General features: G+C 39.9%; 2 protein-coding genes across 2 annotated transcripts; one reads left to right on the top strand and one right to left on the bottom strand.

Moving 5' to 3' along the window:
• Positions 1-6,237: 6,237 nt before the first annotated feature.
• LOC112046121 (uncharacterized) lies at positions 6,238-8,214 on the bottom strand. Its single transcript, XM_024082621.2, has 2 exons — positions 7,662-8,214; positions 6,238-6,499 (listed from the first exon to the last, which is right to left on the bottom strand). The coding sequence occupies exons 1-2, from the start codon at positions 7,938-7,940 to the stop codon at positions 6,287-6,289; spliced, it is 492 nt and encodes a 163-aa protein (XP_023938389.1). The 5' UTR covers positions 7,941-8,214; the 3' UTR covers positions 6,238-6,286.
• A 154-nt stretch (positions 8,215-8,368) lies between these two features.
• Positions 8,369-11,737, top strand: LOC112046120 (uroporphyrinogen-III synthase). The gene is made up of 2 exons (XM_024082620.2): positions 8,369-8,446; positions 8,633-11,737. The coding sequence occupies exon 2, from the start codon at positions 8,713-8,715 to the stop codon at positions 9,463-9,465; it is 753 nt and encodes a 250-aa protein (XP_023938388.1). The 5' UTR covers positions 8,369-8,446; positions 8,633-8,712; the 3' UTR covers positions 9,466-11,737.
• The last annotated feature ends 665 nt before the right edge of the window (positions 11,738-12,402 follow it).

Raw genomic sequence — 12,402 nt, forward strand, 5'->3', positions numbered from 1 at the left:
CTATTATTTAAATGGATGTGCAATTTTAAAACCTTTAAAGCTCATATTGTTTAAAGTACAAGTACCTTTTTCTAGAATGCATTGGCACATATAGAATTCAGGCTAGAAGACTGCAAGAGGCTAACCAAGATTATATTATATAGGTATTCAATATATATTGCGTTCGTCTCAAAATCTATCGCCAGAAACCCTTCATTCGAATGGGCCGATATTGACAAAACATTACAACATTCAACCACAATGTATAACACAGAACACTACATTTTTCAATCCTATCACATCATAAAACAACTGTAAGCATTGTTATACTCGCAGGTCGGTCCGGGAGACCGCTGCTCGGCAGATAAGTCGGGTTAAATTAAAATATTCAGATTTTTGTCCATTTTTTAATTCAGCTACAGTAGTTGATTTCGTAGCCCAAAATGTGAGCCGGCAAAGGAATCCTTTGTTTAAAAAGGCTTTTCTTTTCGCCCCTTCATATTTTATTGTACCCTTTTACAAGCGGAGTATTAATAAAGATAAAAAGGTCCACAGCGGGCGACGCTCGCGACAGCCTCCATATTTTAATTACGGATTTTATTCCGCGCTTAGACCTTCATTTAATTTCGACATCCGTTTGGAGTCACTATGTTCTTTTTGATTATTTATAAACCATGCTCAATGTTTTTAGTTTGCTCCTTTTATTAAAATAATTTGTAAAGCGCAGAGAAAGCTCTAGAAAGCTGTAATTTAGCATGAGTATGTACATTAAAAATGTGAACAAAGTCGTAAAATTTAATCTGGAAAATTATTTTTTTAGATTGCTATTTGATACTAATATTGTTAAGGTAAGAAGCCCCCCCCTCCCCCACTTTTTTCAGTTAGGGGTGCCATTTTCAAAATTTATATAGCTTATGTCACTACCACTATCGTCACGAACTCAATGACACCTCATTTGTCAAAATCTGTCTAGCCGTCTGGGCTGTAGAGCGTGCCAAAGAAATGGACATACATACACACATACATACAATTCGTGGGATGCAGGTGGCTCAGTATCGTGATGTTTGGAAGTCCCTACAAAAGGCCTTTGTCCTGCAGTGGACGTCCATCGGCTGATATGATGATGATGATGATGATGATGACATACGTACGCTCGACATAACATCAACATAAACCTCCTTCTTACGCAGTCGGGTAAAAACAATTGAAAACTCAGTCAGCAAAAGCGTAAAAACGGACTGAATTCAAAAGATGTTTAAAAGTTTTCAATGTTTGTAGCAATGAAAATAATGAAGCGTTGTTAAAATGCAAATTACTAACAGTTGGACAGACTGGCGCATGGGTATCTCGTGCCTAGCGCGTACATCGGGCATCCGTTATGACTTGCTGCTCGATTGAAAAGATAACGAAATAAAAATAATAGCAACTAACTAGCAGATCCCCTGCGGTAATACGAAAAATATAGCGTGCTCGTATGTTAACAGCTGTTAATATAAGACATTCCACTGGTGTAAGAATTTATAAAATCGGTCCCGTAGTTTCGGAGCCGTAAGCTCGTGTGTTTCGTAGCAAACAAACATAATCTCGACTTGTCAGCTTATAATATTATTGTTAAGAAAATGGGATTATAAAGGACAACGAGCTACAAAAGGTCATGTAGACATGTAACACCCAAATACTGAAGAGCGCAACTCATTTGGTGTAGCGGATGACGCGACACGTTCGTTACCGGACATCGCCGCTGCTGTCTTTCGCGTTTCTTTTTTTCTTCTCAGATCAGTTTCTTTTCAGAGTCTATGAAAAAGCAGGGTAACGTAGATGCTTGGTGAGCGATTTTATAAATAACCTTTTTTTTTCTCCTTAGAAATATCGTTTAGAAATCCGTATCTATAACGTGCCAATTCCTCCGTCCGTTCCTTGCAACGCCATTCGCCTTTTACTCAATCTTTCAATCCATTACCACATTTTTTTCTCATAATTGTAACATTATCTAATTCTTAATGGTTTTAAAAAATACTTCTCCTTCATCTTTAGCGATATCCTGCAAACCGAAGTAACAGAAGAGCATCATATGTATTACTGTACTATACTACAAGTGGAGCAAACAGATGAGCCAACTGCTGGTGCTCGTAGCATCGCCTACACCTGACACGGGGCGACCAGCAACACGTCCATTAGCTCGTCAGTAGGTGAGGCAGAAGTACGACATTGCCTCCACGAGCCGTGCAAGTGTCGGGCGATGACGTCACGTACAATATCGCGACTGTTAGCGGGAGCCGATATTTATACGAACTTTGAATGCATGTAAAATCATAACTATTTGGTAAAACAAATATAATGTATAATAAAATGTAACAAAGTTTCAAGTGATTTTACATACCTAGTAACATTCTCCATTCAAAAGAATGCCCGGTACTATTCAGTAAATAATATGCTATGATAAATTAGTTATCAACGAATCGATCTTTTGGAGTCTAACTAGTATTAAATACCACCAGCGGACGACGAAGCGGCAACAATTATGTCAAATAATTATCTCGAACGGTTGGCCTTCATTTGGGCTCTGAATTTATTTACGAAAAGATCAACTGTGTCCCCGCCGTGGGTCAGACTGAGATACTGCTGCGCTCAGTGTTTGAGTTTTTATCGACAAGTTAAATAGAATCGCATTTTGATTCGAAACGTTTTATCTGTGATTGCAAATATAACGGATTAAGATTTATCGGTTTCTAAATTGAATTCGGTACGGGTAGGTACTTACGTAGGTATTTATATAGGCCTGGGTTTATTTCAATGAATAATAGATACGATTTGATTAAAGCTTGTTTATTAAATACATTTCCATAATAAGAAATGTGAAGGTACAAGTGCATTACCATCGATATGTACGAGTAGCTACTACGAGTACTACCGCTGTATCGAAGATACGGGGCAACGGACTACAAAATTTCACTTAATCTGGTGCTTCACGGAAAAAAAAATAAAAAACTAGAAGCAGGCGTACTTTGCGGAAGTTCATCATGAATATAATTATAATGATTTATTTACTTTGCTATCCTCCGTGAAAAGCCGGCAAACCCATGCAACAACGTCACTCAGGTCCGAAAAAATACTCTCTACGTACGTTTCACCCCGAAACCGGAGCATCCTCAAGAGATGTTGACTCTACAACGTGCAATTGCAAAATTTACTTTGCAATTGCAAAATTTACGTCTTTTGAATTTTTACTAAACGTAACTTACGTTGTCGCGTATTGCGTGTTTTAATGATTTATTTATTTTGCTAAAAGAGCATCCCATCCCATCCCATCTTTTAGCAAAATAAATAAATCATTATATAGATAAAAAACTGTCTATTGAGTTTTTACTTAAGATATGACGAAAGTCATACAAAGTAATCTCTTTTTTCCGGGTTAATTGTATGCCTAATAGTTGGAAACAGGTGAAGTCACTGTTATATTTATTTTAAGCAAGCATTTTGTTTCTTTTGTGAGAAACCTATACGCTTCATTTGGGCCCCCCAAGTAATTTTAATACAGGGCCCTCCCAAGGCATGCTACGGTACTGTTGCTTTATATAATCCAGTTCAAACTGCACCGTGCGAATTATTTAGGACATTACATACACAAATACTCATACTCTGCACAATTATGTAAACATATCTACGTATTTATTACATTTTGAAATAGCTCCCCACCGACACAGGTATAAATATTACTAGCACGGGAATACATCTGCGAACTGGAAAATATAAGCACAAACTAAATAAAGCTTAATTTAAAGTCATAGCTTACATAATATTCACAAACCCAGTAATACCACGAATAAATCTTTTCTAATTTACATATTCATATCATCTACCTAATTGTAATGACCTCTGCCTTCTTCCATACTACCAGTAGTACCAGAGCCTCCTTAAAAAAAGTCTGCGGTTCCCCTTTCATCAGCTCCTCAATAGTATCATTTTGTTATATCTATATTTAGTGACAAATGAACACTTTAATCTCCTAAGTATGATATGATGACAAGACAGTGTAATTAGACGCGCTAACTGCTAGAGTGTAGAGTGTAGAGGCATCACACATCACGGCTTGTTGGCAGCATCACTTGCAGACTGCGGTGTGGCGTACGACTGTAGTGAGCAGGTTACTGGGGCACGTTTGCGAGTAAATGGAGTTCAGTTTAAGATTGTGCCAGTCTTGTTGAAGTCTACTTAATACAAATTCTCAACTCGATTATATGTATATTGATAATTGCATTATTTTTTTACATTTGTCTGACAGAATACCATTTTTCTAACTCAACAGTGTGAGTTACGAATTCGTCTAAATCTCTCTCTATCTGTAGCATCGTTTAAACAAAGAGCTAGATTTTGAGACTAATTGGAGGCTCGCAGACGTCCTGAAGAGTTCTTATTTATTCTTATTGTAAATTATAATACTGTATGATTTTTTAAAAAGAGCAACTGTTGAGTTTCTTGCCGGTTTTTCTCAGCAGAACCTGCCTTCCGAACCGGTGGTAGAATCTTTACAAATAGTCAACTGACGTGTCAAAAGTGCTTGTAAACTGAGCCTACTTGAAATAAATGATTTTTTATTTGATTTGATTTCTAAAATTATGGTTTGGTCTGTACCTACGGCACCTACGTCGGCGCAACCTGAATATTGAATAGCAACGATCGACCTACGCTGATGGAATGGAAGCATTGCATTGCTATGTTCGTGGGCCAACGATCTATGTCCTCCACATAGACAATTGTAGAGCATTACCTATAAAAGAGGGGTTTTATAAGTTTCACGCGTCTGTCTGTCTTTGCCAACGTTTGAAAGCTGACACGGTAGGTACATTGTCTCTATCCGAATATATCGGCGTGTTTTAAGTGTAAATATCCTACAGTTCCGGACATTCCATTACATATTAATTACGTATTTATAAAATTACTTGCTTCTAGAACATTGGATGGGTAGTACTGTAGCAACTAAACCGCAAACACAAACACATTTTAAGCTAAATAAATATTGTAAATACCTATTTCAACGCCTGAAACGGTAGATAGCGATATTAACATGGAGCTCATTATTATTAATGCCGTAGGTGGACCCACTAAAAACCAAATCGCAATGAAATAGACCGTAAATACACAACAAATGACGGCACTAACTAATGTCGGCTTTGTGTTGCGGCGCGGTGAATACAAAAGCAAAATCCCTAATAAATTGCTGAAACAATATTCACAAAATCTAAAATTTACTCATTTGAGGTCGAAATGCTCAAAGCCAAAGGTTTTAGTATTTTGAATGTGTAATCCACTATATTACATTAATAATGACGTCACGATGTGGACTACCGACTTGGTTCATTGTTATTTAAATCTTCCTTACACTCAGAGTATAAACAAAAGAAATCAAGAATCACGGAGGACTACTCATACCTACTTATCTAAGTATAATAAGAGGTTAAAGACAACTTTAGTTCTTTTACTAAGACCACACTGTAATAATGAAATCGGAATCGCTGAGTATTATGTACCTACAACTACCTTAACGATTTCTTAGGTAGGTAATCGTGCTCCTTCTGCTAAGTCATTCTGTAACATGTAGATGTCTATCCTATGCCATTTTATGTTCACTGTCTATAGGTACACCCAAGCTAAGGAAGTGAAGTAGCTCAAGCTCATTGCGTCGCTCGCAATAAAGGTGATGTGCTCCTTTGCGCTATTCTGTTTTGAACGATGTTTTAATATCTCGTTAGTGTGATCTTCGAATTCACGACTGAAAGCGCTAGGTTTTTTGACGGCCCCCGTGGCGCAGTGGTACGCGCGGTGGATTTACAAAACGGAGGTCCTGGGTTCGATCCCCGGCTGGGCAGATTGAGATTTTCTTAATTTGTCCAGGTCTGGCTGGTGGGAGACTTCGGCCGTGGCTAGTTACCACCCTACCGGCAAAGACGTACCGCCAAGCGATTTAGCGTTGCGGTACGATGTCGTGTAGAAACCGAAAGGGGTGTGGATTTTCATCCCCCTCCTAACAAGTTAGCCCGCTTCCATCTTAGACTGCATCATCACTTACCATCAGGTGAGATTGTAGTCAAGGGCTAACTTGTAAAGAATAAAAAAAAAGGTATTGATTTGTATATCTGTATGTATGTAACGAATATCTTTCACCAATAGAAAGCTCTATTATCAGAGAGCAATGTAAGCTATATTTGATCCCCATATTCTCACGGGACTGACAACTACGCGGGTGGAACCGCGAGTGTGAAATAACAACACACGAAAGCAGGAGCCAAAGTACATTTTATTGTTCTGGTCAGAGCGCGGAGGCGAGGGGTCGCTTGGCCAGCAGCGCGCAGTCGTCCGCCCCCCAGCCGGGCCGGGGCTGGCGCCGGCGCAGCAGCAGGTACAGCAGCAGGTTGTACTCGGACGTGGCCACCTGCGCCATCCGCAGCGCCGCCTCCAGCTGCTCCTGGCGCGCGTCCCACGCCCGCAGCCGCGCCGCGCAGCCGTACAGGTGCTGGTTCAGCTGCGGACGAAGCACATGTTGACGCGTTAACAGTCCGGTGTGCCGCATGTGGTACACGAGCTGCGGCTCTATGTTACCTACTCTACTCTCTCTCTCTCTCGCGGTTGTATGGAGACCGTTGACGTGTTAAACCTCAATTAATACACTAATGGTTTCGACGCTTCGACGAAATCCTAGACCCCTAATCCTCACATCGCCTCGTTCAACTTCCAATCGTTGTCGGCTTACGCCCAAGACAAAGAACTTGGAGCAATCCGAGGTTCAAACACGAAGTGCCACGCTATACGTACTACTTGGCTTACTTCAGAACTTCGTCGAAGCGTCGAGTAGTGTATTGGAGGATGATCGCTTCAATCAACGTTTCGTCGCGAGTAGTATTGAGGGTGTTAAAAACTCAACAGCAAAGGTAGGCTTCTACCCCCAAGTGATACAAATGCTACGAGAGAGTCCTGCTTGCGATAGCACTATCGACGTCGACAGGATCACATCCTGTAGTGTTCTTCGTACTCCGATTACTTGGAATCGTACGCGTAGAAGCGAGGTTCGGTCTTCTACACAGACTTGTAAGGAGCCAAAAAGGCGGCCTGGGAAACACGCCAAATCCAAATGCCGGATGGTTAGCTGATGGGCAATCAACGTTACCATGAAGTTGACTGAGACGTAATGGACGTACTGAAGATGGCATCAAACTTTTCATAAAGTGGAAATTTTGAGCTTAGATCCACCACTCCAATGTCAGATGTCAAAGTCAAAGGCCGATACTGACTGTTAAACATGCTCCCCAAAGACTTCTGCTAAGAATTTGTTAAAATCAATGGACCCTAGAAGTTGTTTACAGACGTCGCGATATCTCGTGAGCGCAGAAATGAGTATGTAGCGAGATCCCCTCCCCGAGATCCCCTCGCTAATGGCATCTTATGACAGCGTGTAGAACAGCATTCCTACTTTTTAAGGACTTCCAAACAACACGGTTCGGGCGAGAGGTCGGATCCAACGGCTTTCCAGCATTCAGGCATCAAATTCAAAGATTTAGACGTTTGTATTCATACCTGCTCGTACGTACTTATTAAACTATTGGGGACCTAATTTCTCTAACGTGATAAATACCCTTTTAGTAGGCATCTAAATCGATTCGTAAAGACTGCAACACTGAGAGATTTACCTTCCAAACTCTTCTTTCCATTAACTTCCTTTGTATCCAATCGAATAGGTACGTCATGACTGCGCATATAAACAAGAACACCGTGACGATAAGATCGAGGACCGGGAAGTCCAAGAGCCAGTGTCGCGCGGCGCTGGGCGGCGGGGCGGGCGGCGCGCGCGGCTCCGGCGGCTCGTCCGGGCCCACGTACAGCTCGGGGACGAAGTACTGCGCCGGCAGCAGCAGCAGTGTCACCAGCGCTGTCACCACCAGCCCGTGCGAACACCCTCTGAGCGCCATAGAGCCGAACCGACCGACTTCACATAACTCGCCCGCAACAGAACTGTGTTATGCACTGAGCGCATACAACTTTTGTAATAATGTAAATAAAATACGACGATTGATTTTCAAATAGCTAAGATGTTAAACTGACATAAAAATTTTCCTCTCAGAATATTTTCATTTCATGAATTCTGACTTGTCTGGAGATTATATTATTAATCTGTGACTGTCAGTCCGTCAACAGCGTTGCCAATTTTTTGCATGGTATTTCCCTTGGTTTTTTTCCTTAACTTTTCGAAGTTGGGAAAAGGAAGTGGAATGTTTATTTTTCCCCAATTTAGTGAATTTACTCTGAATTATGGGGAACTATGAAAATAAGCTATGGCAACACTGTCTGTTATTGAAGTAACGTCAATGTCAAATATCCGTTGTCGTTTGTCAAATGTCAATTGTCAAGTGTCAACTGTCATTTTGTACAAAATAAAAGTTCTTGTATTTATGTTTTTCAATTTAAATAAGAAAACGTAAGTTTTATCCTTACTATTATGCAAATTAACCAACTACAATATTGCCGATCCAAACGCTAATCTAGTTTTTCTAATTTACATATTATAATAGTACGCGCGCCGCTAGTTCCGCAAAACTTTTAAGTCGTAACTCGTAAAAATTCCACAGCTCGGCTCGGTATTCTCACCAGCTTCTCGTTTCAGGGTCAACATTACTATGTATTAACGGGCAGTGAAACAAAGAACGCGCAATTTATGTTCACTCCGGTGTGGAATCATAAACCATGAAGAAAGTAGTGTTGTTCAAAAGCGCGTCCGAGGACTACGAGGCGGCCTTCCGGAAGCACAACTACGAGGCCATCTTCGTGGAGCCGCTGCAGTTCGAGTACTTGAACCTGCCGGCGCTCGGCGAGCGGCTGCAGGACGCCAGCTACGGCGGCGCCGTGCTCACCAGCCCGCGCGCGGTGGAGGCGGTGGCCAGGTGCTGGGCGCCCTCCAAGTTCGTGCTGTGGAACACCAAGAGGGTGTACACGGTCGGCGAGGCGAGCGCGCACAAGATCAAGCTCTCGCTCGGGCTCGAGGCGCTCGGCGGCGGCGCGGGCAACGCCGAGAACTTGGCCACTCTCATAGCCAGCGAGAACAGCGAAGGGTCGAAGTTTCTGTTTCCGTGTGGCAATTTAAGGTCAGAAATCTTACCAAACATCTTACAGTCCAAACAGATATCGGTAGACGCCATCACAGTGTATGAAACTAAAGAGAATGAGAAGCTCAGGACAAGTCTGCAAGAACTGAACGACACAGCCAACCCGAGCTGTCTCGTTTTCTTCAGTCCGTCCGGTTGTGAGTATGTATATCGTCAGCTCCAAACGTTTAACAACAAACTTTCAAGTGTGCCACATTTCGCTATCGGCAACTCCACTGCTCACAAGATTGAAAACCTTGGGGTGGAGATAGCAGGAGTGGCGGCTAAACCCAAGGCTGAAAGTGTGATAGAGTCTGTGCAGCAATACTTCCGGACGTGTGACGAGTGTAGCTAGTGTTCGCTGTGCCTCCATATTGTGTAACTTGTCTGATACATCAAGTAGGGACTACTTGATGTATCCATTTGTAACATGTACAACCGATCGCTACTACAACGGTTACACAATATATTTGTGGGCATCAAGGCAAAAACCCAAGCTTTATCTGTGTGCCAAATGGTATTAAACTGAGCCATCTTATGAATATTATTTAAATGGGTACATAGCACAATAAAACAACAAGATTCCGCAAATTTCAGTCCTGTTATGACCACAGTCCATGCAACTGAATCGAAATATTGACATTAAGAATCTTTACATAGAATACTGTTCACACACTCCTACAATGGCGTGTCATATATTTAAACCTAAATGATCAACCAAGTGTAAATTAGCACAAACAGTTATTTGTTGAGTAAATGAATAATGCAATAAATTGTACTCAGACTATTTTGGACAGTGCTAAGATCTGTTGGTATACATAGATATGTTAAAATTATAGATTTATTTTATGTTACTTTTACAAGTTGATTCTATATTGTTTAAGACTTTTTATGAATAGAAAGTTTGTAAAATATTTAAAAGACATGAGCATTTATTGTAAAATGCTAATGACAAATGATTTGGGCTCTGGTCCTTAACTGTTTTTATATTTTTAAGTTAAAATATATACACTAGCTGTGCCCTGCAGTATCTCTCACATACTATTGTGTAAAGCCTCCCTCATTCAATGGGCTCGGATGTTCAACAGTGAGCTGAATATGAGTTGTTATGGATGATGAATTAATGGACTACTTAAACTTCAGATTAAAATAATTTTTAATTGGAATTTTAAGTTCTTGAAAATAGCATGTTCAGTCTACCTAATGTGAGGAGGAATATATACTTAGAGGCACAATTATCCACCCACTTTAATATGACACAAGTATATTAAAGTGGGCAGATAATTGTGTCTCTTGAGTATATTAAATATCAGTTTATAATTGCAACACAAATATTTGAAACATTAAAATATCTATTCTTACTTTTGACTGTTTATGATGTTATACACACATGTACCTACTAGCACGCCTCAACATAGCTTGTGAGGAGGAAATTATCTTTTCCTCTTTTGTGTACCAATAGTGGCCAAGAAATAATATTTCTCTCTCTTCCTTCTCAATGTAACAAAAGAGAGAGCAATATTTTTGATTGCACCACTTTTTGTAGAGACATGTTGTGGTACACATCTTGAAGCCGGCAGGGAAGGCAACACTACACAAGTGTGTGTGTGTGTGAGACACAGCAGGTGACTCAGCCTGATCACTTGTTATTATTCAGTATTGTAAAGTATTTTCTTGTAGTGCAGTAGAATTTGCAGTTACCATTCCTTAGTCATTCATTGTTTGCATAAATTATAGGTAAACACATTATATAGCCACCTAGTTACCTAAAACAGATGTCTCATATCTGATGTAGTACAGCAAATATACAGCTTGTGCATATTAACTTGACACCTGGCGTAAATGATGTTTGTACTGTTTGGTAGCCAGGTGTCAAGTTAATGTGCATTAGTTATACATATGTATATCTACATCTCAGTGTAAGAGAATATACTTGTTTCATATTAATGAAAACAATGTAAAATAACCATCAATTTTGTACCTAATTGTTTGATTAAAAACCCATGCAAACTATCCTTTTGGCAAAATTGTAATTGTGAAAAATATGTAGAATGTGTAAATGTGTTCAAATAATTTAACCATAAAGAAATAGAGGTAGAACAGAAAACTACTTACCTATTGTATACCTACTATAATATATTTATTATGTTAATATTTACTTTAGTTTAACAATTACAAATTCATATGTCTAACCATAGAAAGTTGAGACTTGAAAGAGAATTACCTACTGCAGACAATGACACTTTAAAGTTTAGTCTATACCTATAATATATATATATTTTATATTGTTTACAAAGTTTAGTTCAATCCAAGTAAATGTACCAGTAGATTGAGTAACCATTGAACAACAATTTAAAAAAAATATTCAGATTCTGTATGTGTATTCTTTCTATGGATCATACAATATGCTACAATATGACTGGACTCGACAATTTGCTTCTTAGCAACTGAACATTGGGATTGTGTACCTACTTGTGTACGATTGTATGGTGTCGGTATTTGTACAAGTGTAACATAACTCGAATACAGTACAACTGTGCGTTTAGTGGGCGTAACACGTTATGTATTATATCAATTACTTGTTATATGTCGATATAAGACTAAATTATAAGACTTTTTATACAAAATTTGTTTGATTAACATGGAATTTTAAACATTTTTTTCTATAGAATATGCTCGCGCTTGACCACAATCTCACCACACAGTAAGTGTAGATGTGTTCTACGGCAGAACGCACATGTTTAGAAGATGCCTACTCACTCTCATCCAAGGTTGTAAGAATTAGGGAACGCAGACTTCGGGAGAGAGTTCCATACCCTAGCCATAAGATAAATGAAGCAAATCGCTTCGTGTGAGTTCTAGGGATGTCAATGACTTAGGGATGGAAACCTGTCCGAGGTCCTGCAGTGCGATGATAAGTATACCTACATAATATCACATAGGTAACCAGCGATGTACCCATCCAGTAGTCTAAACCGACGCACCCTCTGGTTGAGATTCAGTGTGACCAACGATTTTCTCCCATTGAAGGAGAAGGTGAGGAATTACAAAATCTATTGTGCCATCCAAAAATAAAGATTATTCTTTCTCCAACAAAGTACGTGTACGGGCTGGGTTATGTTACTCTCCGTGTCTCGGTCAGCTCGTAGGTAAAGCAGACTATCCTGCTCATTATCATAAACGTCTGATAGTGATCGTTACGAAAATCAACAGCATTATCACTATGCTGCTATTCCAGAATAAAGCAACAAAATGGGTCCAGAGGCCCTCTGCCATAAAGCCTAGCCATGTA

The sequence above is a fragment of the Bicyclus anynana genome, chromosome 20, assembly GCF_947172395.1.
Source record: "Bicyclus anynana chromosome 20, ilBicAnyn1.1, whole genome shotgun sequence".
Taxonomy (NCBI): Eukaryota; Metazoa; Arthropoda; class Insecta; order Lepidoptera; family Nymphalidae; genus Bicyclus; species Bicyclus anynana.